This window comes from Rhamphochromis longiceps, linkage group LG6 (genome assembly GCF_057381845.1).
Source record: "Rhamphochromis longiceps isolate RC_006_pf linkage group LG6, R_longiceps_female_GT1.1, whole genome shotgun sequence".
NCBI classification, from domain to species: domain Eukaryota; kingdom Metazoa; phylum Chordata; class Actinopteri; order Cichliformes; family Cichlidae; genus Rhamphochromis; species Rhamphochromis longiceps.
Genome location: NC_140562.1, coordinates 21,451,428 through 21,476,902, shown reverse-complemented (window position 1 = coordinate 21,476,902; position 25,475 = coordinate 21,451,428). Strand labels below are relative to the sequence as shown.

The following is a 25,475-nucleotide window of genomic DNA, read 5'->3' as shown; positions in this document are numbered from 1 at the left end:
TTCAAGCAAGTTTTAAATTTCCTGTTTTATAGTTTGTTGTTCTTTGTTTCAGGAAAATCAGCCCTGACATGTGACTCTCCAAATACTTCTCTGCTTGCACCAATTTCTAATATTTCAAGCAACTGTTGTAGAGGCAGGACTTTTAACATTTTAATAATCCTTGTGTATTGCTGTGAAAAAGCATTTTCCTCCTTCCTTCCTAAACTATGATTTAATGTATTGAAGGCAGAAAAATCCTAATCTAAGTGATTTCTTGATTCAGCAAGACTGACAGTAATCAGGCCCGAGTGTGGTTAGTGAAACTGAACTCCGCTTTCAAAGGTGTGAAAACAGGTGTGGGTCACTATCAGCCAAGGTTGTTGGCTGATAGTGTGCTAACTGAGCAGGGCTGTGTGAAAACATGGGACTGTAGCTAAGGTCCCATTCTGTTTTCAACAGTTTAATAACATCAAGTGTGAACTTCTCCCACAAACGTCATCATAAACATGCGTCATGGTGGATTTATGTCAACAGGAGTGTGCCATTAAAGTGAAGCTTGTTTATTAACGTTTCCAAGGTAACTGGAAATCCAAAATATTTTCCTCAACCTAATTAAATGCAGTTATGACAAAGCATTATGTATCATTAAGAGTTTGGTGCTTTGTATGTATGGCATTAAACAAGAAGCGACTCCCTGATTCACTAACAGTACATGCAAACATATCTGCGAGTAATTCAACTGAGTCATGGGGTGTACTCAGTCACAGCACTGTATAATTGTGGATACTTTTTTCACAACTATGTTTATTAATAGTGTGCTTTATTATAATTTAGTTTGCAGTTTCACCAAGCTTTCATTATCAATTTTACTCCAGTCACACAAAGCCAGGCAGGATTTCAACTAAGCAACTAAACTCAGAAAGCATTTCATTTCAAAATATTATATTTGTATTTATTTTTATTCAACAAACATGGTGGTTCCTTCTTTCATGAATCAGGAGAACATGTTTGAAGCATCCAAGATGCAGATTTTATAGTCCACCTGTAGTTTCAGCACGGCGCCCCCACATCATCCCATTGTTAAGCTGTTTCCATATCAGAAATCCTTCTGAACTCTCTTTCACATCTTTTATCGATTCACAAGTTTTTCACCAAGGGAAATGAACAGTGTTTAGCAGAAGACGCGTGAGGGTACAATAGTTTATTCTCAGTAAATGTACGATGTCCCGCCATGCCTCCTTTTCAGGTTTTAGTGACAGACACTAATCATTTAGTGTTATTAATTTGGCATGAAAACATTCAGCGTGAACATTTTTTTTTTTTTTTTTTTTTAAACACTTGAATTAAAAAAAAAAAAAAAAAAAAAAAAAATCCTAACAGCCAGGTCTTATTGTGGATTTAGTAAAATTTAATTTATCTACAATTATTCCTCCATATAGATAGATTCTTTATTCATTTCAATGTCGCTCTTAAAGTGATAAGTTACACAATATCATACAGAAGCTGGATGCCAGTATTGGACAAAAAGTTGCAAAAATATTTGTCTTTTTTGTCTCTTTACATCTTTTCCATCAGTGTTTTGCAGCATATTGCAGAGCAGTCGGTGAAATGGAACAACTGTGACGCTGAACTCGAACTGATCGGGGGGCGAAGTGCAGGTGACGCCAATGCTGCAGGTGCTTGTACTGGTGAGGGCAGCAGTGCAGGATGGGGAAAATGAGAATGCATTGTGACACATTTTAAATCCACTTCTGCAAATTCTCCAGATGTGTTAAATTTAACTTAAGGGTTTTTCTGTGATTAGGAACTATGTGACAGTACATTAGAAAAACAAAACAACTAATAAAATCCATCACAAACTGATGGTGAATGCAGCAGAGATGAATACACTGACATGTTTAAACCTCTCAGCTGTCGCTGAAAATTGAGTTTTTGGAAAGAACATCGTCATCTTGAACTAAAAATGTCCAAAAACTAACGCATACATGTGTTGGAGTAAAGAAGAAGACAGCATGGCAGCCCGGACGAGAAACTGCTTCCATATTTTAGTCCTACTCAGTTTCTCAGGTGCGTTTCTGCAGAGTCTTTTCTCTCCTTTTTCTCCTTTCACTGATTTTCTCTAGTCCTCATCTTCATCCTCCTCATCATCGTCGTCTGTCTGGTCCCTGGTGTCGAGGTCATCTTCATCTTCCACCTGCAAGGAAAGGGTCACAGTCTAACTAAAGCAGACAGACGAAACAGAACTGAGTGGTTCGCACTTACGTGTTTGCATCTATTCCTCTGTAACTATTAAATAATTACTCACTGCTAAAGCTACCACGACAGCAAACAAGCTTTAATGATACTTAGTCCAAGACTAGACACTAAAATCTTGCTGGGTTTTTTGTTTGTTTGTTTGGCAATGAAAAATAAGATGAATGACTAAAAAGAGTCAATTCCAACCCCTATAGGCCACAATCACACAGGCTTTGAGACCACAAAGCAGACACAGGTCACTGGAGACAACCTGTAGTCTCCAACCAGTTGGTGAGTGGTTGCTGTAGGTTGCTCACAGTTGATAGTGGGGGGGGGAAAAAAAACAAAAAAAAAAACAAGAAAACAACAACAGGTGCATAAAGTTAACCAGTGCTGCACCACAGATTGCGGTGGTCACCCGTAGTTTGTGTGTAACCTGCAAACACTCATGAATTCCTTGCATGCAAACTGTGGGCTACTGCAACCTGCTTGCAACGAAAATCAATCATAAGAAGACTGCAGCACCCTCTTTGCAGCCATTTTCACTTGGTGACAGCCAGAAACCACTAGCCAACCAGTCGGTGAATAGACATTTTAGTTACCGCTGTCTCGGCATGTGCGACTGAGGCTGCAGTGTGGTCGTTTTTATTTTGAATCCTCGCTAATCAGAATCAACTCACTGTTCATTTATTTAGATCAGACTGAATAATCTGGGGAAAGTTTAGATCAGACTACATACATACTACACTGGGGTAAAAAAAAAAAAAAACAAAACAAAAAAAACAAGGGACAGTTTGAAATTTTATACTTAATCCAACTTTTTCTTCTCCAGCACTTTCAAATCCTCCATAACTGGCTATCTAATCAAAACTCTCACAACTGAAAAACATATTTAAGCTATTTTAAAAACTGCAATCAAATCAATTTTACACCAACTGTCATAGAGCCACATCAATATCATGAGATATGTCATAGTTTCAATAACAACACTGTGCTAATTTAATGTCTGTGATACAGGATGTTAGAAACAAGCAGTGTTACCCTGATGTTTGTTCTGTTTTAAGATCGTCCTCTGGAGAATATTCATCAAAGTGCAAACTTGCAAAAGTCTCGTGGCTCATTGTCAGTTCAATTCAAATTGTCAGACAATTTTCTTTTGGCATAAGAAGGCGTAGGCATAAAGACTTCCAAGAGCCTACGGCTACCTGAGGGGACCTGGTGAACCAAACTGACCTGGGATCTCTGCTGGATGTTACTGGTCATCTTTCTCTCCTCTCACTCAAAACTTTTAAAGAAAATTCTCAACCTTACTGCTGGAGGTTGTTGGGGCTGCGTGTTTTACTAGCCTGAGAACAAAACTAGAGGTAAAAGGCTGAAACAGCAGCTCCACCTCATGTGGATGTTCATTTTCTCTGTGACACCCATTTTCCTGTATGACAATACTAATGCAGGGAAGTAATCAGTCCCAAAATCTGCTGGGTGTCCCGTTAACAAAATATTCCTAAAATTAACAAAAATATTCATATTATTTAAATGTGAGGCTATTAGATATTTCATAATTTCTACTATTGAATTTTAGTGGGCTGAACTAATTTGTTCCTTATGTTTGGATAAACGAGGCAGATTGGCAGTGAAAACTATACATTTTATACTGGTGATTTTAGAAAATGCTAATAGCTTTCCTACCGTCTCTCCCAGCTCTTTCAGTCTCTTCTTCAGGTTGGTGATCTTCTGGTCTTGGTCTGCCAACAACATCAGCAGGTCATCCTGCTCCTTCTTGGACTCCTGGACGTCAGTTTGCAGCTTCTCCTTCTCCGTCTGCAGGATGGCCACCGTGCTCGTAGTTGAATCCAGCCGCTTCTCCAGCTCCGCCCGGCTCTCCGACAGGTTCTTTACCTCTGCCTGAGCCGCAGAGGGAGAGGAAGGAGACGGGAGAGAGGGAGTTAATATATGAGAAGTCCAAGCTGAATGCAGTATAAAAACATTACAGTAAATGAGGGTCAAGTGATTTAGAGGATCACATATTCTCACGCACCTTTAGTCTCTCCATCTCAGACGTCTGCGCTCCCAGCCTGCTCTCCAGTTCAGCCATCTTTGCAGCATCTAATGAGCTGTCACTAGAGGGGAGTGTGTCAGAGCACTGAGAGAAGCCAGAGAAAGGTTCATTAGTTTTAAACAACTTCAGCAAATCTATGTCAAATTGAGCTTCTCATGATTTTTACCCCGACTTCAGCTCTTCTGAGCAGGTCTTGTCTCTCCATCTTCAGCTGGCCGATTTCTGTTGACTGGGACTGAACTTGACTTCTTAAAGCCTCCAGTTCCTGCAACACAGCACACATTCAGCACATGTACAAAATACTAACACCCGATCTGATTAATGCCTCCAGGTTAACTCTGGTGACATATATAATTCTTATTGTGAGAGAAAATAAGGTAATCCGAGTACAAAGTCTGTGTCCCAGAAGTCCATCCCGTCCTAAAACCACTAATACTCTACAGCAAGCTGTAGCGCTGCACTTCCTGAGAGGTTCTTCAGGCTTGAGTCACACCCTCTTGCATACATGTAAACATCATAAATCATCTTGAATATTTATGTCAATAAAAGTGAAAATAAAACGGTACACTTAAAGATTTACCTCTCTGTTAGTCACAAGAGTAATTCGAACACTTATTTAGTGACAAAACAAGCATTTGCCTCATGCGCTTAACCTTTTGAAACATTTTTAGCAAACAGGGGGTTCAAAGGAAAAGCAGGGACAGGTGTGAAGTGATGAATCCCACCTGGAGCAGCTCTGTGTCGTCTGATCCTCCTGCTGGACCCTCTGCTGTCTGTGCAGCTCCTGATTTCTACAGTTACACAGAGTTAAAACATTATGCAGTCACTTTCACTCCAGATACAATATGTAACTATGTGATTAACCCAAATACAGACATGAAGCAGTTTTTAGAAGCTCCCATATCCAGATATGTCAAAGTTTAAACGTAAAGGTTTCTTTGTGTCTTTGGATTTGGATTGCATGTTTATAGTTGCAGTAGTGTTTTCTGGTTGATCTTCGTCTTCTAATTTATTCTACAGGTGTGGTTTAAACATTATAATGATATAATAAGTGTTAATTCTAAAATAAGACATAGAAAGCAATGTATCAGTCCAAATCAATTGATTAATCTCTGGTGGTTGTATAGAGTCCACATTGCTCCCTGTGTGTCAGTCAGCTGTTTGGAGGACTATTTTGCCTACAGTTGTTTTACACCAACAAACGCATCAAAACAGCTTTAAAACATCTCTCTGGAATCAGCCCCCAGAACAACAATGCCAGTACACACAGACTTAAAAAGAAAAGAAAAAAAGATACTAACCAGGCTGCTGATGAGAGCATCTTTGTCACCAAGTTGTGTTTGAAGTAGCGAGTGCTGTTTGCGGAGCTCCTCCACCTCCTCTCTGAGCTGGGTCAGCTCTTCTGTCTGCAGCCCGTTCACCTGAGAGCCGTCTCCCTGGCTGTTGGACTGACCCTGGTTCTCTTTAGCTGAAGTTAGAGCACAAACACTCAGTTTAAGTGTTAACAACAGCAATACTGATGCTGATGTTATCCCTAAATCTACAATCCTGAGCTGATTTAAGGCTCAATCACGCTGGAGTAAAAATGGGATAGCAACCTTCTCGTGAGTAGAAGGAGGGGGAAGCTTGGTGGTTTACTGGTGACTGCATTGAAATCTTTGCATTTAGCAACCAACTGCTAGTAGTTGCAGCAACTATCTGGCCATTGTGACCACTGTTAATCCAAAGGTTAAAGCAGCCTGTCTCCAAACAATCATGGCCTAATTTGGACTGACTGTAAACATTCTTAGACAGATTGACAAAGGTTTGGAAATAACTGTCATCTAATTTATCAACAGACCACTTACTAACACTTTGCAATCAATTTGACTCTGTGCTCAAGTCAGTCTCTCTGCAATATGGGACAAGTCAGCTACATCAGAGCAGGGTAGGTGAGCCTATGTCATCCATCCACCCTCTTCAGCTTATCTAAGTAAGGGTCACAGGGGGAGTCTTTCCCAGGTACCTTAGGGCGACAGGAAGGGTACACTCTGTACGAGTCACCAGTCTGTCGCAGGGCTAACACAGAGAGACTCGCACACTCACATTCACACCTATGGGAAATTTATAATCACCAGTTAACCTAACCCCACTAACTGCATGTCTTTGGACCGCTGGAGAAATCCAGAGTACCCAGAACCCAGCATGGGCATAATTTTGCAGTTAAATCGCCGTCCTGCAGCAGCTACATCACCATTTGTGAATAAACCTCTGAATTTCAGTCTCCTATCTACGAGGTTCTGGCTGAACTCTGATTCTAAGTAACAGGCTAGAGATACTCAGCTTTTACATGTCTGTGAGCTACAAAATTTCATTTTAACATTTTGTTTATGAAACAAAGTAAATTGCTCCTAGGAAACGTGGCTGTGTGCGTGACGGTCTCGCACAATTTGATATAAAACAGTATCTGGGGATGTTGCTGCACATCCCTGTCGCTCTATTATCTGAGCAAGGGGGCAGTAAAAGCTTAATGTGCCCGCCGGAATGAGGTTGATAGGATTAAAATCCTGCATGTCAGTCCCTCATTTCTCATTCATTATGAGAAAATGTATTTTAAATGAACTAAATCTCTATATTTTATGTATCTAAATTCACACCACACACACACAGCCGATGAGGTGCACCCACCTAATTTCAGCTTGAGGATGTTGTACTGGTCTTTGTGCTGCAGGATCTGCGACTGCTGCTGGGTGATTGTAGCCTGCAGCTGTTCATTCTGGGAGGTCATGCATGCCACCTGCTCCTTCAGCTCCTGAAGCTGAGCGTCCTGAGGATCATGTGATCAAAAATCAATCTGTCAGCAGGAGAGTATATCAAACTGAACAAACACAACATGTAACAAAATGAAAATTGTGTTATTTACCTGCTCTCTGATCAGCTCTTTATACTGAGTCACAATGTTGTCGTGCTGCTCTAATGTCTTCTTCACCTCCTCTTCCTTCTTTTCCTCCTCGCTAGACTTGTGAACTGCTTTGGTTATCACTCCTGTGGAAAAGTAGGGAGAAGAACATAACTCGTTAGGCCAACTGAAACTCTGCAATAGTTCTCTTAAACTGTTCTTGTTAGGATGAATGTGACGGGACTGACCTTCCAGTTCTTTGACCAGCTTGGTAAACTCATGATCGAATAACATCTGCTCTGGAGACGGGAAGACGGGCTGCGGCTTCTGAGCCGCCCGCGAATACAGTTCATGTTTGGTGATGAAGCACAGCTTCTCTACAAAGTTTTCCTTTCCGATCCGCTTCTCGATGAGCTGCTTTAGCTTCTCTCTGAAGAGGAGAGAGCACAGTAGCTTTGTCACAATATTAAACAGATTTTTATTTGTTTTAAATTTGTCAAATCAGGGGACAAAGACACCACATTTAAACAATGTACCTCTCATTTAAACACTTTAGATACACAAATGATGGATATATATCAGCTGAAATGATGAAAATCTGATTTGTGAAATGCATGTAATCTATATTTTTTTAACTTATCACCATAATAATGTGTTTACTTGTGTGTATACTGAGTATTGTTGTCGTTCTGTCACCAAAAATGTTAGGTAAACCTAATTATAGCATGCACATGTTTGAGTGAGTGAAAGAGATTTACTTGGTATAGTTTTCCAGCGAGTTGTCGTTATAATAGATGCAGATGCCGAGAAGCAGCGCACACAGGCCCTGCACCAGCCTCTCGTCCTCCCCCAGGTTCTCTGAGATCTGAGCGGTCAGCTACAAGAGTCAGTGTCAAGGACTCATCCAAGTAAAGCTGCACATTTTAAGTAAGACTGAATGAGAGGTTTTAACCTAAACACAAAATCAAACTGAATAAAAGAAAAAAGCATAATAAATAACTTGTTTACGAGGCATTAAGAACCCTATGAAGTAGTAAAACTGACAAAAGGATACAAAAGGAACATTTTCTTGATTGTGCAGAAAGTGCGTAACGGCAATCGGACAGTTGCTGATCCATGTACACAGCAGCATGAGGAGGCCCACCCTGGTCTGCACTTTACTGCCCTGCAGAGAAAAACAACAAGACAGAAGGAGAGTCAACGTGTTTCTGTAGAACTACAGTGACACTTAGAAACACAAAAACACGATGCTACACGACAAAAAACACAGAAAAGAGAGTCAGACTGAATCCTCATCACATTTAAACGTGACTGGGAATAGTTTAGAGGTTGGATCCAGATTACTTAACCAATTAACGTATCTAGTAAGCAGCCATTTCATCAGAGCATGAGCGGAGTATAGATGTTAGCTCTAAAATGGTAAATTACATTAAAAAAGAAGCATTGGATTTGCTGGTACAGCAACAATTAAGCATCCCTATCAGTGGAAATGGCGAAGTTAAAACAATGCATGTCCTTTTCTGGTCAATAAAAATAAGGAAATGGTTAAAGTAATCCTTCAACACATGTCATACATTAGTGGTTAATGAGGTTATCATAAGGACAGTCAAAACAAAAACATTAACATATTTAGACTGAGGTTAGATTTATCAGAGCAAGCAATCCTGTGATAATTACTAAAAAAAATGTAAATAAATAAAATAACTACATGATCAACAATAAAATCAGTTTGCTTTGAAAATAATTGATTGCAAAGTGTTATGAAACTGCAACGGAAACTTTCTCATTTCCAGCTGTCAGCACATGCAAAGCAAACCCCGCTAAATGTGCTTTTCAGGATTTTTTTTTTAATGACATAAATTGTTTCATTATTATTAAAAGAGCTTAAAGATCTTTAAAAGAGCTCAATGTGGATTTCTTTTTTCCTTCTTTATAAAAAACGTCCCTCAAATGCGCACATTTATGGGAAACTGATGCCAGCGAGTGGATATGTCATCTCTATCACTGAAAGGAAGACAGGATGATTTTCATGGAGTTGGAACATGAGATGATGAAAAACAACAGTGTGACGCGGTACAGAGATGAGCAAAAACCTGTTAAGTTTAAATTGTGGCTTAAGACTGCCAATCAACAGGTGCATTAACACTTAACGCGCGACATGCTTTTAAGAAAGGAGCTCTCTGAGTAAGCAGTGAAGGTGTGGATAAAAACTAATCAGCATTCAAAACTATAAAAACTTACAAAAATCACCTTTTCAGCTTTTGTCTCCAAATGTGACGCAATGCAAAATAAATAAAATGAAGAGGAAAACAAAAGAAAAGACAATGACCACCACAGGCGTCAACTGAGCACACATTGGCCTGGTCTCTACAAAGACGTCATATGTGTGTGGGGGGCACTGATGACCATTAACACTTGAGACATTGCTGAAATTGACTTATGTAAAGCAAATGCTGTGTGACACAGCTTCATAATACAAAATAATCTTAGAGGAAACATTTCCACTTCTGTATCTCTTCCAGGAAACCACCAACACAACACATCACATCAAGGCACAGCTATCCAGTTACAACTGTCTAATGGGCTGCACTGCTGCCAGCCTGAGACTGGAAGTCAGAAGAGGTGTGGCTCGTATGAATGTGTGTTTTTAACACAAAGCTGCACACTGCATATGCCTGACACAAAGACATCTTCTTCACAAGTATGAGCCACTGTCAGAGATCTTAATTCTGTTCTAGACAATCAGTGACAAAAATCTGTTCGCTACCTAGAATCCAAATCACATTTGCAGATTTTAGTAGACAATGGTCGCCCCACGCAAGCAGTCGGCAACCACTGGCTGCCAGGGAAAAAGGTCTATTTGTCAATTGGATGGCAAGTTGTTGCTGGGTGTTTCTGTGAAATTGTTTACTAAAGCATCATTACCATAATCCTAGAAAATAATCAGTTACCCCCCCAGCCAGGACGACAACCCCCCCCCCCCCAAAAAAAAAAATAAAAAAATAAAAATAAAAATACTTATTCCACAATAGGTTGGTGAGTAGCAGCTGACAGGCACATTAGGGCAAACTAGTCATGAAGAGACTGATTTAGACTCCTGCACAAAATCTATGTTGTAACCAGAAAACCCTCTTAACCCTTTGCTGCACTCTTCCACATCACTGAGTAGTTTGGGTACATCAGCTGCCTTGATCCGATGTGTAGTTACATTTATCGGGAGGTACACGTCAGCTGTCATGGAAGGTTACAGTGTAGGTTTACAACGGGGTTTCCGGTTCGTAAGTTATGACATAGATTTTCTGCAGAAGTCTACATGATGAAGCATAACAGTCCTGTACTGATAACCTCCTTTGGTCACTAGCATGCCACTATAACTTGTCAGCAAGCAATTAGGTTAGTCGATGATGGCCTTCAAGCCTGAGTGACTGAAGCCTTAGCCACTTTACACTTGAGCACAATCCTGGATTTGTGGTTCCATCTCACCCACACTTATGAACAAGATCCTGAGATACTTGAATAACACTAAAATGGGAAAGCAAACCTGCAGGAGTGCCCTCTACAGTTTTTAAACGGAGCACCAGGGCCCACCAGACAGCACATGCTCATACCAGCTGCCTTAGTTGAACAGTTTTCACATGTTCGTCAGGCTGGATATCAGGTAATGGAGGTTGGATGCAAATGTCCGTCGCAGACACATAACAATGTGGCTCTTGCACAAACTACCTAACCACGCTGAGGGTTTTCATTAGTGATAATAATTCTGAAACATGAAATGATTTCACTTCCTCTTTTACAGGAGGTGACCGTCAAGCTCTTGGTAGGAAACTTGAGCACACCATCAAGGCTTAGAGGTTGTGAGTATCCAAAGACCAACCTCAGGCCTCAAGCAATAGGAGCTCAAAGTACGTTTATCTTTATCAAGTTGTTTCACAACAGATAAGTACCAGCAGTAATTTGGAGCCTTTCAGCAGCATGAAGTTAGTTTTTAAATCTGTTTTGGTACCAAGGTTATGTTTTACAAGGCCTCTTTGATCCCATTATTTGGGATTTCCAGTTCAGAAATATCTGAACCCAAAGGAAGACATAAAAATCATACACAGTCCTATAAATCATCTGCCAGTTTTGCTGCTATTAAAAGGACAAAAAGCAGTGACAGTCACTCACTTGAACAGGAGAAGGCCCAAAAGTTGCTGCAGTACTCACTTCCTGAACAAACAGATAAGGGCTTGCAGCACAGCAAACAAAGTTCAAAGTTTAAAGTAGGTGTCAGGATGATAGCACCAGAGATAAACAATTAAAAACAGCCAATGTGTCCCTTTTCTCTGAACCTCTCGGGTGTCCACTTGTGTACTTCCCCACAAGCCCCTGGTGAAAACACTGACAGCAACCACATCTTACAGGTGTGTGAGGAGGAGTTCACTTGTGTGTCACCCTAATGAGGAAGCGCTGGGTCAAAGCTTTCAGTTAGGGACAAAGATCGGGTAGTAAAGAGTTATAAGGAAGCAAGATTCCCCAACAAGACCCCTACTACAACTGCCAAGCCAAAAACATAACACAGACAGGTGCCACCCAAACACTCACACACAGGTACACTTTACTCACCCGCCGGACGATCTTATCACCCTGCAAAACCACAATAATGTGACACTGTTCTCTTCACTGTGATCGACAATAGTGCTGTTTTAAGAAACCTATGGCAAACGGAGACACACAGCCTATCAGCACGCTCCTCTGTATCATCATTGCCCTACCTGGGAAAGGATGTTGGTGCACTGCTGCAGCAGAGACACAGGGGGCTTGCCCAGGCTGGTGGCAAGCTGAACCCTCAGCAGCTGCTCTTTCTGGGTGAGGTTGTCCTGCAGGGCATGAGCTAAGGCCACAGCAGCACACCAGTTTGAAAGAGAGTCTGCTGAGAACAGGCCTCCACACAGCAGCTGTCCTGCAGAGATGGAATTGGCTAAAAGGCAGAAAAAAAGTGAGCTATTAAGCACTTAAAACAGTGTGAACCATCTAAAAGCACAGACCACATGTTATTTATTTATAGGACCTGAAACTGTTACTGACCATCAATGGTGGAGGGCAGCAGTGTAGCAACTATCTCCCCCTGGCCTTTCTGGTTTTTATAGAGGAAACACTGAAAACAGTAAAGGACTGCACAGCGAAGCACAAACGGTTGTCTCTCGTTCACCATGGACATGAGCAGCACCACAATGGCTGGTCTGTGGGGACATGAAGAAGAGAGGTCACCATAGGATTTAGATGGATAAAGGCGATTTAACAGGTCAGTCCACTGGTTGTGTTTTTACCTTGGTGGGTTTGATGGAGCGTTGACAGAAGCAAAATAGTCCTGGTTGACCTGAGAGCCTCTGATAACCTCTGAAACTGTGTTGATGGTCTGAAAGAAAGCATCCAAATCAAAGTCACGATCATTAATCTGCATAAGCTCACTGCTGAGCAACAAAAATTCTCTTTTTTCAGCTTTGTTACTCTAAGTATCATGACATATCAAACCAGTTTCCATGTCGAAGTGTCTCCTGCAATGCACAAAGCTCCCATCTTTTTAATTTGATGCATTTTTTTTCCCCAAATGTCAATCTGGACCTTTCTAGATTTTAATTAGCCCCATACAGAGGCATGTCTTTAAGCTTTAGAAACTCCCAGTGTACCCTAAAGTCTCTGGTCTCACAGTATCCCAGACACAAAATATAAATCACTGTCTGGCCGACCAAGATTTCAGTGTGGACATTGATCTTAGGATAATACGGTAACTATTTGTCAGCAAACAATTCAAGCCACACCACTGCTATCCTCATTGTGGATGGGATCCTCCCAGCGCTCTTGTTCGAAGTCATTTTAATTTTTGGTTTTCTTCCTCCAATATGATTACATTTGTCTATCAATGAGTCACCCGCAGCCGCTTTACTTTACTGACCGACCCAAAACATAACCGGTTTTTCAGGAGAATTTAAACCCTTGTCCTAAATGCAGCTGTGCTGATGCATGACATGAAGGAAAGTATTGGACCACACCTCTTACTGTCTGAGGTTGTAGTCTGTAGCACGGGGTCCCCACAAGGAACAGTACTCGGCCCTTTCCTCTTAACCCTGTACACTGCGGACTTCAGTTATAACACGGACACTTGCTATCTCCAGAAGTTCTCAGACGACACCGCCATTGTGGGTCAGGTGTCGGAGGGAAATGAACTGGAATACAGGGGGTCATCAAATACCTCTTTGCATCAATGCCAGCAAGACGAAGGAGCTGGTGATTGACTTCAGCAAAAAGCCAGCCCCTATTACACCAGTGAACATCCAGGGTTTGGACATTGAAACAGTGGAGGAGTATAAATACCTGGGTGTTCACCTCAACAACAAACTGGACTGGCCCACAAACACAAATGCACTTTACAAAAGGATCTAGAGTCGTCTCCACCTGCTATGGCGGCTGAGATCCTTCGGGGTGAACAGGCCACTCCTAAGGAAATTTTACGACACTGTGGTGGCGTCTGCTATTTTCTATGCTGTGGTCTGCTGGAGTGGTGGAATGGCAGAGAGGGACAGGAGGAACCGCAACAAACTGGTCAGGAGGGCCAGCTCTGTCCTGGATTCTCCGCTGAAGTCCATCGAGCAAGTTGGGGAGGGGAGGATGTTGTCTAAGGTAACATCCATCACGGACAGTCCCTGCATGAGACTGCACTCGTTCAGCAGTAGACTTTTACACCCAGAGTGTAGGAAGGAGCGCTACCGCAGGTACATTCTTACCAGCAGCTGTCAGACTCTATAATGCAGCTTAACATTCTTTTGGTCATCTTACTCACCAGCTTGTTTGTTTACTGTACATTTTATACATGTCTCCGTACAATTTTTCTATACATATTCTGTACATTGTTAACTGTACATACCTGTATATACGAACTTCGGTTGCTTATGTTTATAGGACCACCTTGTGTCTTCCTTTTATATTTTATTTTCCCTTGCTGTAAGAGTTCTGTAACACCGAAATTTCTCATCCGTGGGATAATAAAGGTTTATTCTATTCTATTTGAATTGATGTGTTTAGGTTCCACTGCCATTGCTGTATAAACCATACAAACATAAATGTTAGGACCTCTCTGAATTCGAATGTGATACGTTTTAACCTCTCAGACATGCCTCAGCACTTGTTTGCTGTGAGAACTAAAGAAGCTTTTGAATGCTTCAATGGCTAATGGTCCCAGACTTAACGAGCGGGTTGTTGTGATTACCTCAGTGAGGATGTCTGCAGGGACACCAGTGGCCATGAGGATGGTGCACAGCTGCTGCAGTAGGCCACACTGGAACATGGACTTCTGACAGCTGGCTGTAGCTCCAGGAGAGTTCACTGGAGACACCATGACTCGCACCAGCTGGGATTACAACATTATTTAACAGTTATTTAAGAGTTTTAACAAATAATATTCAGCTGTTTTTAATTAGTACTTAGATCAAGATAACAATTAGATATATTACCTGCAGCATGAGATGAAGGTTTGTGACCTTTTGTGCTGACCAACCAGAGTTATCATCACCAACCTCGAACCAGGGCTTCATTCTCTGGATGTAGGAGCCTTCTTTAAAGAAGTTCTGGTTGGAGCTGTTGTTCTTTAGCAGGTTGAGGAGAAGAAGCAGACAATCCTCTACCACAATACCTGCACACAAGAAAGAGGACGGATGTCAGGACATATCACAAGCCAAAAAAACCACCAAAAAAACCCCACTGTGTTTAGAGAAAAGAGGTAGGATCGTATTGTTCAGTAACAATTCTGTGTAAAAATCAATTTACCTCCATCGCTGCTGCCTTCTTCTGTGATGATATCTAGGAGGCGTTCAAACGCATTCTCAAATGCCACAATTTTCTGAATGGCAGCGTTGCTTTTAGTCAGCTGTTGAAGTAGCAACAAGCCCTGATGGTGGCAGAAAACAAAATGTCACAGACTCAAACAGACCTCTACTCAACACTCTGTTTCAAAGGGGTTCAAATACAGTGTAATACAAAACGTAAGTGTGCTTACATCATTGCGAATTACTTCTCTGGAGTCTGCCAGCAGGTCCATCAATCTGGAAACACCTGTGAGAGTAAACAGAAACAAAAAATGTTGCTGTTAAAGCAATAAATTCCCGACGTGACAAAGTTCGATATAATGCAGAGATAAGAAACTCACCCATGGGGCTGACCAGAATAATACCCTGGATCTGTGGACCCTGGTTCTTCAGCAGAGCAGTTAGCAGCTTCACTCCGGGCCACCGTACATGAAAGTCAAACTCCTAAAAATGCAGAAAAGCATCAGATGGGGGTCAGGAAAAATTTAACAATACAGAGTTTCTGCTGCTGGAGCAAAACCACTCTGTACCTCCAGCAGAGTGAGGAGCAGGGTTACGTGCTCAGGATCCTGGACGAACGTGTCTGTAAACTGGAGGCCGAGGTCGTCTGCCTGCTTCTGTGCGTTCTCATCTGTGAAGCGAGATTGAAAATGAGTCACCGTCTCAGGAGTCATCCATGAAAGTGTGTGGACCCAGCTGGTTTGTTCATATAAATCAGCCTGAGCAACACAGCAGTGAAGCTCACATGTATAACTTCAATTACCAATGACGAGCGACTTTACAGGTACCATGACAATGAGAGACGCGCTCAGGGTGACAAATGTGAACAAACCAGGAAGACAAGAGAGGCTACACACAGGAGAGGACAGCAGGGTTACCGCCAAAGGAAGTGTATTCTAAGCCCGCAGTGATAAACAGTTAATTAGGGATGAGTGCAGCACTTTAAAGCAAAGAACTGAAAATAAATGGATGCTTTTCCCAGCTAAGGATCCATTACCGAGATTACAAAAAGAGTGTTCTTGTCTACTTTTAGTGGTATGACTTTATGCAAACAGCTATTGCCACAAACAGACTCAATAAAAGCTTCTACCCACAGGTCCTCATATATGCCTCCTGACTGAAAAACTGATGATTCACTCCCACTTTTAACTGTAGTAGAGCAGGTCGCTATATGCTGCTCTGACTTCATTTTGCACTATACTGTGTGTGTGTGTGTGTGTGTATATATATATATATATGCACACACACACACACACACACACACACATTTATTTTTTCCTCCATGTTATACATTTTAGATTTTAGCTGCTAAACTATTTTTCATTCTTCCTGCAACACTAACAATGGAGATCATTGATTAACATTAGTTAACTGAGATAAACTTATCTTAGTTAGTTAATATACATTAAATTTCAAGGTGGAGCACCTGCAGACAATAGCTTAACACTTTAGCTTCTTGCAGCTTATTGTTTTGGTTCCCTTGGTCCATCTTTACTGGTTTATTTTGCTCTAAACAAAGTTTTCAGCACCAGTTGGCTGTTGTGTTTAATGAAAATGCTCTGAAAAACCACAACGCATACTACCTGACAGCAGAAAGACACAGAGACAGGCTGCTGATGGCAATTGAAACCAAATCAGAGCTAAAAAGTAAATCACTACTGCCAGGTAGATAGAAATCTCTCTAGTTTTGCCCCCATGTACAATAATTAGTATTGGTATAACAACAACAACAACAACAACAACAACAACAACAGTGCAAAATTACTGAGGTATTAAAATGTGATGTGAGGGGGGAAAAAAAAAAAAAAAAAAAAAAAAAAAACAGCCAGAAGATGGGGCGTAATGAAACATTAGTGAAGCATTCTTGTCAACACCAAAGTGCCTTCCTGTTTATTTTCTGGTGCCCTCTAATTTTAGTGAAGTTAGTTATAACTAGTTAGCACTAAAGCTACTGCACAAAGGCACAGTTTGAGTACTGACCAGGCACAGACACATTCTTATGCTTCCCTGAGACAGGGAGAGGGGCTACTGCGTCTGCGAGTGCAGGGAGGAAGACAAGTTCAACGCCTTACCCAAAAGCTAGCATTCATTCCAAGTCCAGCATCAGCTGACAGAGACTTGTTAACCCATGCCATGACAACACCATTTTCATTTATCAGCTTATTTTAATCTTTGCAGGGAATACATTTAAAATGCGCTCTTTTTCAATAACCAAACAAAGGGGACTGTGTGATTCGTAAGTGCCGTTGGTGTTAGAGGGGTTGGCATCATGCACAGTCAAAGAGTTTTACCTTCTGATTCATCTGTAGGTTAAAACATGGAAGAGAAGAGAGAGACGAGAGTCTTTAAATAAAGCAGTCATCATCAGTGTACAGAAGAAGGGAATGCAAACTGACAGCTTTCCATGTTTAACATGAACTGAACTCGTTTACACATGCAAAACAAACATGGGTTTTAAGTCAGTTCAAACCATTTACAGAAGTCTCACAATGAGGAGGAATTCATTTCAATATAGTTAGAAATGTCTTTAGATCAGAGGTTTTATCTTCCAGTTATGAATTCAAGTTAAATTACACATTTTTTAAGGATGTGGGGTGTAATACCTTGTTCTTCCTCCTCATCATTGCAGATTACGTTGTAAAGCGTATCCAAAGCATAGCCGAGGATTTCAGAGTCAGATCTGTTGCATTTGGGAGACAAACATTAGCATGTTTACTGAGCTGTAATCCACAAGGATTACAAGTATGAGTATTAACATACCTGTCAGTCTGTAGTATGTTAATCAAGTGATCCATTGCCTGTGTTCCAACTTCCATTCGATATTTCTAGAAAACATTTAAAAAAAATGCTCATAGGATCGGTAATGCAACCAGAACCTAAAATAAAGGAATTTTAGTTAGAAACATTCTGGATTTCTGTGGCATTTCTTGTGAAATACAGGAAACCTGCACATCTATCTGTGTAGCAGACCAGGACTAACACCCATGTGTGTTAACGTGAAACCCTGTGCCTCTTAAACCCCTTATTCAAGCTCGATAAACTCATTACTCATGGTTGACAGTGCAGCTAATGGCAAAACTGTCAGTGAACAGAAGTGACTTGGTGGAGGTCAGAGATGAGTTCATTTTAATCAGTAGAATGTGACAAACAAGACTTTTAACCAAGGCTACGGATGGCACGTTTATTGCAGTGAGACACAGCAGAAGACATGTGCAGACTGCTTTATGTACATGATGTTAGTGCAGTGATTTCAACTCAAAGTTTCACAGCTCTTCTCTTAAATAGTTTCACTAAAACCTTCAAGAAATTACAATTTTCCAAGGCAAGTTCGGATCCATTTAACTAGCAACTGACTGCATACAGCTTCAGGCCCTTTTAGTTCTCTACTTATACTTTACCTTGGAGAGGGACTTAAGAGCACGGACAGCATCTCTCCGATCTTCTAGAAGTGTGGAGGAGGCAACTCGATCGCACAGCTTCTGGATCTGTTAACGGACATATTATTTTTTAACTATTATTGCCATGCTTGCTGATAATTTCTGTAATTTTATGTCTCTGAAATTGACAGAATTTTTGGAATGTTTTAAAGAGCTGTGGTTTCCAAGTCCCAAGGGTTCTGTGGTGGAGTTGTGAGGAGAAGAAGCAAAAAAAAAACAAAAAAAAACAATACAAAAAAAACAAAATACTGTATATAATTACATTTAGCACACACAGACAGCTGACAACTTAAAGGAAAAAACACTAGTATTTCTGAACCCTTTCAAGTTTTGAAATCTTTTGTTTTAATCCAACACCATCTGACAGCTTGTGTCTTAATGTGCACCTTGGTCACTTCAGTAAGATTTACGTATCACTTATGAAAAGGCGCATGTGTGAATGCACGATGTTTCCTGCATCTCAAGTTGCTTAGCTCTTATTACTAAGATGATGAGTCAACACATGTTTAATGCAAACTGCCATGAAAGTCAACTGTGACAGTGTGATAAAGTGTCTAAGTTGTCTGTCTAAAATGAGATCTGGCTGATTGCAAAGGCCACAGAAAATGACTTGCATCGCTCTAATACTCAAACCATTCAGCAATCCTTCATGTCACCCTGGAAGACACCACTCCCATCATGGGATGAAGGTGACAACTTTGTATTGATTTGACGAGACAAAGGGGACAAGTGGACCCAACCCACCCCCCAAAAAAGGCCCACCAGATGCACTTATTGTAGGGAGGTTTACTGCTTTCATTTTCATACAGGTCCTATTCCAAAAGCAAAAGGCGGTCTAAAAATGCACATTTTCTTGGAAAACCGATAAGTTTTACTGCAGCATGGGATGTCGACAAGTCAACAGTAAATTAATTTAACACCTCTAAACACAGAAAGAGCAGTAACAAGGTGGAGAAACAAAACAGAATTTGAGAAGGTTTCTGTTCAAGTGTTTTGTGCATTCTCAGGAGTGACAGCTTTCTCCCTGAGCAGTCACTATACAAAGATCTGATTATATGTGGCTGTCTGCTGCAATTTCAGCAATGTGTCAGGAGATTCCTGCATGGAACACTATGCATGGCTGTCATCAGCTAAAGTACAAAATATTCAGTTATTTTTTTTGGTGCTTTTAAACCAATTGATTAGCAGGCAATCAATACTAAATAGTTCGCTGCCGCCCTACGTACACGACGAGGTCCATTTTTATGTTATACACTAGCTCATTTTACAAGATCGCACTAATATGTTTAGTAGATTTACAGATTAAAGTTAATCAAAACAAAACGCTGACGTGTAAACAGCTGACAGTCCTAACGGGCTGGTCCTTGGTGTCCGTGTCTTTCATGGATTTCTCCATTCATTGTGGCTTCACAGCAGGTTACACACACTCCCACTGCTGCCTGACAGATTAGCCACCTTAGCTCATTAGCCCTCTAACTAGCTCGCTGTCAGTTATTCGCCAAGTGAAAGGTATCTTAGGTATCATCACACATTCTCTTAGGTGTTTGTTATGTGACGGAGCAAAAAATAACTAGTTTAAAAACACAACTCTATCCCCCTGTTCTCAGTTTGTACGGCGCACAGCGGAGAAACGTAAGCTAGCCGCTGCTAGCCCAGCTGCTTTCCTACCGTCTCCGCTCCGGACGGCTGCGGCCCGGCTGCCTGCCCACTTATCACTCCTCTGAAGAAGTTCATCTCGGTGCCGTATTCAGAGCCTCTCTTTCTTCACAAAACACCCCTCTGCCGCCTCTCACTGTGCTCAGTATAATAGACACGTAAGAGAGTACACAATGATATATTTTTTACACTGTGTACACTGACCTATCCCGGAACACTAACGTTTGGGCACTGCGCATGCTCGCAAACGTGGCGATACGTGGCTCAGCAGCAGACCACCAGCCGGTTATTTAAAGGGCAAGAAAACTAATGATTATGCTCTGTGATAGGCAATGCAGCGATAAAATAAACAATTATCAATTAAATCTATCATTAGAGGGTTAAAGTTTTTAACTCTCACACAATGTTCAAGTAAAATTGACTGGAGTAAAATGTGTCATTTAGTGCTAAAAAAACACAAAGAATACAAATGTCTCTAAATTTTATACTGTTGTACAGGAGCTACAATCCTTTAAACACTGAGTTTGTTCTGAATTAAATTGATCTGTAACTATCCAGGTGGATTTCAGATCATTGTGCCAGTGGGCATCAAATCAAGAGAAATTGTTGATTTCTCAACAATTGTAACAATACAAATGTAAACTTGAAACTGTAAACTGTCGTTTCTGTGTATATGTAGTAGCGATTATGTATGATGCACATAAGGAAAAGAGGTCATACAGAGGTCAGAGGCTGCCTGGCAGATACAAGACGTGTATTAGGGCAGCATGGTGGCAGAGTGGTTAGCACTACTTCCTCACAGCAAGTTCCTGCTTCAAATCCTGGCTGGGGTCTGTCTTTACGGAGTTTACATGTTTGACCTTCTCCAAAGTACAACGGTCCAAAAACAAACACATGTTAGGTTAACTGGTGATCAAAGAAGTATTAATTAATACTGAATTAATATATACAATTATAGGGAGTGCAGAATTATTAGGCAAGTTGTATTTTTGAGGAATAATGTTATTATTGAACAACAACCATATTCTCAATGAATCCAAAAAAACTCATTAATATCAAAGCTGAATGTTTTTGGAAGTAGTTTTTAGTTTGTTTTTAGTTTTAGCTATTTTAGGGGGATATCTATGTGTGCAGGTGACTATTACTGTGCATAATTATTAGGCAACTTAACAAAAAACAAATATATACCCATTTCAATTATTTATTTTCACCAGTGAAACCAATATAACATCTCCACATTCACAAATATACATTTCTGACATTCAAAAACAAAACAAAAACAAATCAGCGACCAATATAGCCACCTTTCTTTGCAAGGACACTCAAAAGCCTGCCATCCATGGATTCTGTCAGTGTTTTGATCTGTTCACCATCAACATTGCGTGCAGCAGCAACCACAGCCTCCCAGACACTGTTCAGAGAGGTGTACTGTTTTCCCTCCTTGTAAATCTCACATTTGATGATGGACCATAGGTTCTCAATGGGGTTCAGATCAGGTGAACAAGGAGGCCATGTCATTAGCTTTTCTTCTTTTATACCCTTTCTTGCCAGCCACGCTGTGGAGTACTTGGACGCGTGTGATGGAGCATTGTCCTGCATGAAAATCATGTTTTTCTTGAAGGATGCAGACTTCTTCCTGTACTTGAAGAAGGTGTCTTCCAGAAACTGGCAGTAGGACTGGGAGTTGAGCTTGACTCTATCCTCAACCCGAAAAGGCCCCACAAGCTCATCTTTAATGATACCAGCCCAAACCAGTACTCCACCTCCACCTTGCTGGCGTCTGAGTCGGAGTGGAGCTCTCTGCCCTTTACCAATCCAGCCACGGGCCCATCCATCTGGCCCATCAAGACTCCCTCTCATTTCATCAGTCCATAAAACCTTAGAAAAACCAGTCTTGAGATATTTCTTGGCCCAGTCTTGACGTTTCAGCTTGTGTGTCTTGTTCAGTGGTGGTCGTCTTTCAGCCTTTCTTACCTTGGCCATGTCTCTGAGTATTGCACACCTTGTGCTTTTGGGCACTCCAGTGATGTTGCAGCTCTGAAATATGGCCAAACTGGTGGCAAGTGGCATCTTGGCAGCTGCACGCTTGACTTTTCTCAGTTCATGGGCAGTTATTTTGCGCCTTGGTTTTTCCACACGCTTCTTGCGACCCTGTTGACTATTTTGAATGAAACGCTTGATTGTTCGATGATCACGCTTCAGAAGCTTTGCAATTTTGAGACTGCTGCATCCCTCTGCAAGATATCTCACTATTTTTGACTTTTCTGAGCCTGTCAAGTCCTTCTTTTGACCCATTTTGCCAAAGGAAAGGACGTTGCCTAATAATTATGCACACCTGATATAGGGTGTTGATGTCATTAGACCACACCCCTTCTCATTACAGAGATGCACATCACCTAATATGCTTAATTGGTAGTAGGCTTTCGAGCCTATACAGCTTGGAGTAAGACAACATGCATGAAGAGGATGATGTGGACAAAATACTCATTTGCCTAATAATTCTGCACTCCCTGTATAAATGGCAGTTAGGAGGATTTTTTTTTATTACACAGAAGTAGGTGTAATAAATACCAACTGTTTCAGTGTCAGTAACATTTCCACTTTCAGTTTATTATACTTGAATGATTATGACTGGACAGGATATGATATTTTAAAAAACAAATGTTGTAAAATCTTTTTTTTTTTTTTTTTTTTTTTTTAAAACCCACTCTCCCTGCTCTCCAAAACATTGTGTGAGGATTGATCATACATCTATTAATGTCAAATAGGCTATTTATGTTTTTGTTGTAGACAGTTATTATGAGGGACCATAGTATGCCATAATATGAAGGCATTTGGTTTTTATAGAGTCAACACAACCAGTACACATAATAAAACAAATAAAAAAACATAAACACATTTCATATACACGATGTTGCAATAACTATACAAGCACGAGGTGAAAGCTGTCCATTCTTAAAACCTTATAATATACAAAAATATATATATACAAAAACTGGCAACCTCTTATGCATTTTTTATGTATTAATTCTTAATTAGTTTACAAGAATCCATAAATCAATTTTTAATTATGAATACAATATTCTGTTACCTCACAAACATCACTTACTGTACCTTTAATTGATTGTTAGCCTGCAGACAGACATAAGCACACAGGAACCTTTTTCATTGTGTAGGTGGTCATTCTAATAGTGTAATTCAGGGTTGGATCAGCGCATACAAACAACCCAAACTTCCTAGTCAGCGTGCAGGGATTTAACAAAGTGAAAACAGTTTTGGTGTGTGCACTTTATGACTGATTCATAACTTTGTTACCTACTTTGGAGAATTTTACTATTTCAGCTTATAATTGCTGTCATATGTCTAGCTCAATCCGAGGGAAATCAAATTGTCACACATAAATAGGACACAGTGCAAACCTCAGGAAAGGCATTCAGGAAAGGACTGTTGGGCACTTGAACCTGTACAGTCTAATGCATTTTATTGACTTTTTTTTTTTTGCTTTTAATTTTGAAATATAACTAATAGGTATGGTATAACTGTCAAATACACACCTAAATAATCCTTAAGCAGAGTGACTAAGTTTATATGTGTAGGTACTTACAGAAAACAGCAGGTAAACAGTAAAGTTTACAGAAACACACTCAGAGCAAGCACAAATCAAAGAAAAATAAAGTGAAACCAGAAACCAGATCTACTTGATTCTAACCTGCGTGTAACGCCAGGGCTGGATTAACCTGCCAGGGGACTATGGGCCCAAAGAAAGAATTGTATTTCATGGAACATTATATAGATCCAGGTCTGCTGAGTGGTGTGTGATCTGGATGAGAATAAAGAGGGGGAAAAATCTACAGGAACGCTGAGATAAGCATGACAATGTTCATTCAATTAGCTGTAAACATCTACACATGGATGTCTAGCTGCTTCCGGCTCACAATGAAGAGCCGGAGAGACAGCATTCAGCCAGAAGAGAACAAGTAAACCTTCACGCCACCAAATATCATTTCCCAACAAACACAACAGCACATGTTTGGCTGTTTAAATAAAGAATTACCTTTTAATTTTCCTACAGCAATGAAAACTGTTTCTGTAACTGTGTCTTCAGTGCCCTTAACCCCCATCTACCATCTGCTCTGATGGCCGGGTTCATTGTTACTGATCGTGCCCTTTATTATGTGTGAATCTTGATTTGCATAAATCTTGTTTCTAAAGCCCTGCGCACAGCTGCTTCCACACAGCACAGGCACCACAAACCAATTCAAATGCACCCAGTAATTCAGTGTCTTTAATAAACTTATGTTGAAATTAGTGAAGCAATCCAGTACAATAATATAAAAGCAGTGGAGTTTCATCATTGCACATCAGAGCCATGACACAAATGACAAAGCAAAAGCAACATGTGGTCCTCTAGTGTCTTTTAAAAGCTTCACACAGAGAAGCCTGGACACATTTTCTGTCAGCTATGGGAACGACAACACCTGCATCTTCAGAGGTTTACTAATCTACCAAAAAATGAACTTATACATTTTAAATATGGATCTTTAAATTGTGGAACAATCACAGAATGATGTTCCTTAATGTAAAACTGCAAAGACCTGGAATATCTCATCGTCTAGAGTACACAATATCATAAAAAGATTTTAAGAATCTGGAGGAATCTCTGTACACAAGGGACACGGCTGAAAATCAGTCAGTCGGGATCAAAATAGGGAATCATTGCATGGGCTCAGGAACACTTCCAGACATTAACTGAGGTAAAAAAAACAAAAAAAACAAAAAACAAAAACATGGATGCCACATTCTCCAGACTCGGTTGAAAATCATACATCTCTGACTGTATTGAGGTGCTTTAGGTCCCATGAGATTAGCAGCACCATCAATGCTGAAACGTATATACAGGATTTCAACATAACCTCCTATCCAGATGACCTGTCTGTCAGGGAATGCCTTGAGTATTTCAGTAAGATGATACTAAACCTCATACTGCAGCATCTAATATAACAGCATGGTGTTGTCCACAAGTTTCATTGTACAATGACAATAACCGGTTGTTATTTTATTTTTTAAAGTAACCGAAGACATTTCTATACAAACAAGCTTTTAATTCATTTTTTTAATTGTTTCATATTATTATTTTATGTATCTTTCTGGTTTTATTGTGAAGCACTTTGTGATTTTTATCGGTGAAAAGTCCTATATAAATACATTTTACTTACTTACTATTCTATTCTATACCAGTAGAGGAGTCTGGGTGGCGAAGAGGCCTGGCAGCAGTCCAGATCTTTCACCAACTGAAAACAATTGGAGCATACCTTAATCCTTAAAAATTAAATTCCTTGAAAAAAATAAAGGAGCCTTGTACTGCTCTCCTACTGCCTGGATGTTTGGTACGCATG

At 40.5% G+C, this 25,475-nt stretch overlaps 1 protein-coding gene across 6 annotated transcripts; it reads right to left on the bottom strand.

The window, feature by feature from the left end:
* Nucleotides 1-631: 631 nt before the first annotated feature.
* On the bottom strand, nt 632-20,327 carry uso1 (USO1 vesicle transport factor). Of its 6 annotated transcripts, XM_085409698.1 has the most exons (27): nt 20,092-20,327; nt 18,385-18,471; nt 17,747-17,811; nt 17,590-17,666; nt 17,278-17,289; nt 16,967-17,020; nt 15,517-15,617; nt 15,328-15,430; nt 15,178-15,233; nt 14,949-15,069; nt 14,636-14,814; nt 14,392-14,532; nt 12,455-12,543; nt 12,213-12,367; nt 11,900-12,105; nt 11,751-11,771; nt 8,203-8,313; nt 7,907-8,025; nt 7,397-7,578; nt 7,173-7,294; nt 6,938-7,076; nt 5,572-5,738; nt 4,996-5,061; nt 4,437-4,535; nt 4,250-4,354; nt 3,901-4,116; nt 632-2,173 (listed from the first exon to the last, which is right to left on the bottom strand). In XM_085409698.1, exons 1-27 carry the CDS (start codon nt 20,155-20,157, stop codon nt 2,099-2,101), a joined length of 2,934 nt encoding a protein of 977 aa, XP_085265824.1. In that variant the 5' UTR covers nt 20,158-20,327; the 3' UTR covers nt 632-2,098. The 6 variants fall into 6 exon arrangements, with proteins under 6 accessions (XP_085265824.1, XP_085265823.1, XP_085265819.1 ...); XM_085409697.1 differs by lacking the exon at nt 16,967-17,020 and having other exon boundaries at nt 632-2,198; XM_085409693.1 differs by lacking the exon at nt 16,967-17,020.
* Nucleotides 20,328-25,475: the final 5,148 nt, after the last annotated feature.